This window comes from Mustela nigripes, chromosome 13 (genome assembly GCF_022355385.1).
Source record: "Mustela nigripes isolate SB6536 chromosome 13, MUSNIG.SB6536, whole genome shotgun sequence".
Classification (NCBI taxonomy): Eukaryota; Metazoa; Chordata; class Mammalia; order Carnivora; family Mustelidae; genus Mustela; species Mustela nigripes.
The window spans coordinates 20,974,434-20,981,267 of record NC_081569.1 but is presented as its reverse complement, the minus strand read 5'-3'; the positions used below and the strand labels follow the sequence as shown (position 1 = coordinate 20,981,267).

The window sequence follows — 6,834 nt, the reverse complement described above, 5'->3', positions numbered from 1 at the left end:
GGGAAGGGGAAAGAGTTGAGGGGTGAAGCTGTGACAAGCTAAAATCAGCTGAGTAGATGGGAGGGGATAGCCAGAGGGGCACCGACTCTGTAAAGCCTTCGATCCTACAAAGTCCCAGGTGGGTTTCTGCTCCCTCAGCCAATTACATAATGCTGCTGGAGTTGGTCCCCTTTGATTGCTCCCCTCCCCCACCCTGGGGCTCTCCAAGGAACCAGCTCTGGCAAATAAAATAATGAATCATAAATTTTATTTCAAAATGTAAACGTCACTAAACATGCATACACGTTAAAACAATAAAATTTACAATTTAGTCATTTTTTTCTTTTTGCATAGGACATCATTACAATATAGAATCTATGCCATACAAAATACATACAAAGTTTTATCCGAGCAAGCCAAGGCCAGATTGGGAACTGTACAACTGTAATACTTCACTGTAGTGATCCAGGAAGGATGAAACGTGGCCTTCGGAAGCATGGTGTGGTGCTGGTTAAAAAGAAAAAAAAAAAGTTCCTACAGAAAAGGAAAATGTGTGCTCCATGGAAATGGTCTTGGACCCTTGGATTCTGCCTTGGGATTTTGGCAAACGGTTCCAGAGAGGCTCCATCAATGGCTTTGGATGAGGAAGGGGTCATTTGTGTGGATCTGGGGGTAGCCGACTCATGTGCCTGACACACCCACACAAGGTACTCCCGGTTATGTGGGGACACAGCAAGCCCCCCTCCCCACAATGCATAGCTCCTGGTGATGCCACGGAGCCCTCGGGTTCCTCGGCACCAAGCACGCGATTCTCCAGGGGGGGATGAGAGGGAGCCCACCCGCCCCACCCCACTCCACACTGGCACCCTAACCCGGGAATGGCTGCCACACCACTCCTCAAGTGGCATTTGAGCCCAGCTGGGAAGTGGTCCCCACACACAGGGCAGGCTGGGGAGGGATCCTGCCGGTACACCCAGCCCTTGTGCTCCTGGTCAGGGCGGGGATCGGTCAACCTCCGGCCAGACTGTGGTTGTCTCCCCGGCATTCAGCTCACGTACTTGGGTTTCTACATGAGCTTGTACAGCATCCTGCCAACACGTCACTAGGAAAATGCCCCTGAGCCCTGGGAGAAAGCTGCTCTTGTGGTCCACTCGCCTCCCATCCTGATCATCTTTAAATAAAAGTAGTAAGGTTTTAAAGCTGCATGAGAAGGGGAGAGGCTGGGCAGAGCCAGCCAGCGGCCGCACTGCAAGTCCAACATTGCTACAGGGGGTCGGAAGAAACCAAGTAGGGCCCCTCCACCCTCATGGATCTGGGGCCACGGCTCCCACCAAACCTAATCTTCACACCAGTGAGTGGCAGGGCAGGCGGTGGGGGAAAGGCCTCGCCCTAAATGACGTTCAGGCGTTTATCAGTAGTAAGCTGGATTGCACATCCAAATTCTGGTACAAAATTCTCTGGAATGTGTCTTGGACAAACCTTTGAAACTGAGCCTCAGAATCAGGAGTGTCAGTCACAAGAGCTGGCTCTTCCCTGGGCAAGCCTGCATTCGGCAAGTGGCCCACATCCTCGATTCTACCTTTGGAAAACATGGTCACCAGAATCACATATGGAATCTTTGGGTAGCAAAATATGCAGGTGACCAACAAAGCATCTCTTACTGTTTTCGATGCAACCGCTACATCAGACCCTTTAAACCTTCCAGCACTGTTTTTGACTGAATGACTTTTTAAAAATAGGTTAAAAAGAAAAAAAAAATCAGTGCTATCTGTCCAAAGTCAAAATAATCAGGTAGTCTTGTGAACAGCCCATACCAGGAGTCAAATGACAAGGGGATGCTATTGCTCAGATCCCGCTTGCTTGTTAGGTGGCACTCCTGCTAGCTGAGACCACTGATCACATCCCTGGGGAGTGCTGCGACCCTGTGCTTAGCACCTGCTTCTGGCAAGAAAGGAGGCTGCGTCTTCTGAAGACTCTGGGCCGGGCAGCAGACAGCTCACCTGGAGACGCCAGCTCGGCCACACTTCACTTGGGACCACAGGAAGCCACCAGCCCTCCCTTCATGTCCCAACAGGTGGGCTGGGGGGCCACCTGTGGCCTGGCTGTCCCTACCTCCGAGTCCCTACCCACTGGTCTGAGCTGTGACCCAGGGTACAGTGAGATCCGGGGACCCCAGTGCCCCTGATGTTTGCACCTGGAGGCTGCACCGTGGCAAATCCTGCACCTGCCTGGTCGCATGGCCTCGGAATACAGGGTGGGCGGTGTCCTGCACCTCCAGAGCCAGAAGTGGGGGTGTGGTGGGATGCAGGTAGGGTCCCTCCAGGACTACATTCCCATCAAGGGCATCGCTGCCTGTTCCTACATAGCACCCTGTAGAAGAGGACCCTGAGGCCCTTTGTGGAAACGGCTGTGTTCACCTGTTCCTTTCTGGATGGCTGTAGGATTCCATGGGCATGTGGGGAGGGGACAACTGGCTCCCTCACATGGCTGATGCAAAGAGGGGCTTTCTTATTTGGGATGTGATCTAAACACCAGCCCCCTGATGGTTGAGTCCTGGGTCACTTTTAGGACTTTTTGGAGGAAATCCTCCCGGTGTTCAAGCAACCTTCATTTTGAGATCTCTGCCCCCTTGGCCTGTGAGAATAAGTCTGCTACAAAATAAAGGTTTCAGTTTTCACTATTCTGTCTAGGAGTCCTATGGGCTCTTCAATCACACTGAAGCCAGTAAGCATGGCCATAAACCAGAAAAATGAAAGACCCTGAAATAGACCCAGGCTGGGAAGACATTCTACATCTTAGAAGAAAATGCAGGCTGTATCAGGAGGGCCCGCTCCATTAACTACTTCCAGTGGGGGGCCCTGGGGAGTCGCTTTCCAAGGCCCACCACCCCCTTCCACGAGCACTCATTTCATGATGATGAGATGCCGGTGAGAGCCCATTTAAACCTTGCCTGAGGTTCATGGATCTTTCCCCCACCCTTCAAGTGAGATGAATTCTAGCCCCAGGTGAGTTAGGATGGTCCAACCGGAGCTCCAGGCCAAGTGCCCAGGGATGCCAGGTGGGAATTCCCTCCAGGTGCCCTACGTCAGCTGAGCAGTGCCCCATCTCTCCGGCCAGGCCCACAGCGGAAGGACCGCACCCTGCCATTAGACCAGAACCACTTTGGGAATGAAGACACACTCATTTGCCAAAAATAGCCAATGCCTGCATATTTCTGTTTTAAGGCAATGTTACCCTTCCATCTATCTGATGGAACAGCCCTGGGTCATTTAGAGGAAAAATTAAATTAAGTGCTCTCTTTGGAAACAGCAAACACCCGCTTTCCCTCCCCCACCCCCCACCCGCCTCTAAAACAAACCAGCTCTTCTTTTATTCCAAGATGACTGGGTTTAGAGTCCTTACTCCCCTTCCTATGTGCAGACAGATGTGGGGTTAGAAACCCTCCTTCTGAGATGCCAGTGGGCAGATCACAAGGAGACTCCTGGCTCCTCAAGGGGACAGCACTGCGTGGCCTCCCAGAGACACACGGCTCCCTCTCCCTGCCGTGGGAGTGAGCACACCAAAGGACTTTGGAATAAAATTCCTGAACCTGGAATGTGAGTTCCTGAGACATGAAATGTATTCAGTGTGGCTTTCTATACCTCACACAGAAACGACTTTGGGAGGAGCCTCCAAGGGCCTTCTGGGCCTCACTTTGGAACTGGGCACCAAGGCCTCTCACCCTCAGCACTCAGGGCGCTCTTCTGTCCAGGTCTCTATAGGATCTTCCACTCTCTCCCCCAGATCAAATGCAAGCATGGCTGTCATGCAGCCCAAACGGGGCACCGTGGCCAGGGCCAGCAGCTCTGCACCTGACCCCCCCAGCCCCGCTTGGCTTCCACCCACACCAAGAACGCTGCCGCCCAGCTTGGTACCTAACACGCCACTCAGAGGCTACCACCATGCCACTGGCTGAGCCCAGATGACTCACAACAGAATTCGCAAGGGGTACCCAAGTGTTGCAGAAAGCAGACTGTACTCTTGTGCTCACCATGGCCAGAGGGTACCAGCCTAAAGCCGGGGCCAAGGGCTGTGAGCACCAGCCATGCCTGGGTCTCTGTGCTGCAGCCCACGCCATGAAAAGGTGGGGACAGAAGCAGGACGGCCATAACCAAGGCACTCTGGGCCCAGGAAGCCCATCTCTAGCCCTCTGAGGTCCCGAGGGTCATTCCTCCTCACCAAAATGAGCAGAGGTCTCTGCAAGATACCCCAGATCCACCCCAAACCCACACCCCCCACCCAACACACACACATACGCACACACTGTCCTGGGGCTTGTATTTACATGCCCCGACTCTCAGGAGGAAGGGAAGGGAGGTGCCTGGGCAGCAGCACTGAGGTGTAACCTCCAAACGTGGCTGAGCAGCAGCACACTGGAGCCCAGCCCAACTGCCGTGCCAGTGCTCAAAGCCCGGCCCAGCCCAGGCGGGGGCTCCCGGAGATACCGCTTGGCTCTCTGCTCTTCCTCTCCCTGCAGGAGAACGCCGGCGACAGAGCCCCTAAACCCCAATGCCCCCACGAGCAGGTGTGGGCTGGATCCTCCCGGGCAGGAGGGGACAAATGGGAGGGAAAGGGAGAAATTAGTCCAGGGGGTGCAAAGCTCATGGAGAAGCTGGAGGTTTGCTAATTCCGAGCTGGGAACACGGTGGGTCTGAGCAAAGTATTTCCCACAACTTTCTGTCTGGCGTTCCCCAGGGAGGAAACAGAATGCACATTCTCCGACAGCATTTCCCTTAACATCTGCTTTACCACTCCCGAAAAGTTCCAAGTCACAATGTTCCGGTCTCTTGCTACAGAACTGTCTCTGTGAAGCACCGAGCGCTGCCACGTGCACGGCCACATACACTGGGCCTCTGGCCAGGTGGCCCAACGACCTTCCCCACGGTTGCAAACAAAGGTGTCTTGAGACCAGGGCCATCCAGGAGACACAAGAACTAGAGGCACGGAAGACACTTTCAGACGTCTCTGAAGACCAGGATTCCCAGGCTTTGTTTTCCAGTCAGAGAACGTGGCTGATTGAGAGGTCTCCATGTGCCTTCTGCAGGACACAGACGACCAGGTGTCCCTCCACAGGGCACATACCTCAGGCAGGCCAAGGGCTGGGCAAATGTGGCCCCGGGACCCATCACATCGGACTTCAGATGGTGCACTGGACTGACCAGCCGAGACTTACATCTCTACTCTCAGTGCTCTGAGAGGCCCCGAAATAGGCTCCTGGAGGCAGGGGAGGGAGATAGGCAGGGCCTCCCCCGCACAAGGCAGGCATTTCTGTGGTCTCCCCAGGTGGAGTGCTTCTTTTGCCCGGTACAGCTTAAGGCATCCCTCTGAATCATCTATGTCCTGAGCCTGGCCGGGCTGCTGGGGCAGAAGCTGGCAGCTGGGAGGCCCCCTGCTTGGGAATCTGGCCTGGAAGCAAATGTCAGTGACCGTGTCCGCTCAGAAGTGACTGATCAACTGACCCACAGGCTGGATGCTGAGCCCCACCTGCACTGCTCCATCTCCTTTGTCCCCAGTGTGTTCCCGAACCTAACAGAAAACTCCAGAGTGCAAATCTATATACAGAGTAAGGCGGCAGGAAGGGGGTGTCCTCACTGACCTCGTGGAACATGTCCATCCCTGAGAAAGGGGGGGGAGGGGTTCAACACCACTGAATCTCACCTTTGTGGGTATGTCTATTGTGCAATTTGTGGATGGTGTTTTTTGAAAATTTTTTGTTTTTTTACAAATTTACTTTTGACACCTGAGGTGAAGAAATTGTGTTGTTACTGACTTCATAAAGTTATCTCTTCTTTCTTATTACAAAAGGAAAAGACACGGCATCAGGAGAGGAAGGGCGAGCATCTGCTCATGGCTGTAGTGGGGGCGGAGTGTCCTCGGCCAGCCCTGGGGCGGGGCGCCCGCGACCCCGTGGAGGGGCGGGGCACCCGCGGAGGGGTGGGGTGGGGCCCCTGGGAGGGGCAGGGCGGGGCACGGGGGGGTGTGGGGTGGCCGGGTAGCCGATGGAGGGGTGGGCGGAGCCCCGGGGAGGGGTGGGCGGGGCGCCGCAGAGGGGCGGCCGGGGCTGTGCTGCTGGGGGCGGGGCAGCGGCCTGGCTCAGGGTGAGCTGGCCGGGCTGATGGTGGGGCTACTGGCGTCCGAACGGCTGTAGTCGCTGAGGGAGCCGGTCCGCGAGCCCCCGCTGCGCCGCTGCAGCATGCCCGGGTGGAAGTTGGCGTGGCGGCGCGCGTGCTTCGTCAGGTGGTCGCTGCGCATGAAGCGCTTCTCGCAGATGGGGCAGCTGAACTTCTTCTCGCCGGTGTGTGTGCGGTAGTGCCGGGCCAGCTCATCCGAGCGCGCAAACTTCTTGTTGCAGTCCTGCCAGCTGCAGGCAAAGGGCCTCTCACCTGTGGGCGACAGGGCAGAGCGTCAGCCCCAGCTCCTGACTCTGCCCTCCACGACAGCCCCTTCCTTTCTCCCCACCCCTAGCTGTCTTCCCACCCTCTGCGACAAACCCATCAGGGCAAAGGTGTGCCTTGCCAGTGCCCTCCAGCTGGTACCCAAGGCAGACAACAGACCTCTCCCATGAAAATGGCAGCATCTCAGGTAATGTGGCTGCAGAGCCCACGGCTCCTGGGGAGCTCAGGCCCATCTTCAGAATCAAAGACTGGTTGGTAACCAGGAGTAAAGGGTCTTGGGGAAGGAAGAGCTTTCAGGCCTGCATAGTCCCGCTGCCCCCACACTGGCCCTGGGGGAGTCACACTTCAGAGCCCCACACCTCTCAGGGCCAAGAGACAATTCCCAGACTCGAGTGCCCTACCCTCATCCTGACCTCTGCTC

At 55.8% G+C, this 6,834-nt stretch overlaps 1 protein-coding gene across 1 annotated transcript in view; it reads right to left on the bottom strand.

Moving 5' to 3' along the window:
- Positions 1-230: 230 nt before the first annotated feature.
- KLF13 (KLF transcription factor 13) overlaps positions 231-6,834 on the bottom strand; it is a 50,925-nt gene continuing 44,321 nt past the window's right edge. Inside the window, exon 2 of the mRNA XM_059371715.1 lies at positions 231-6,401. Within this exon, the coding sequence (XP_059227698.1) occupies positions 6,112-6,401 (290 nt within the window). The 3' untranslated portion in view covers positions 231-6,111. The remainder of the gene's footprint in view (positions 6,402-6,834) is intronic.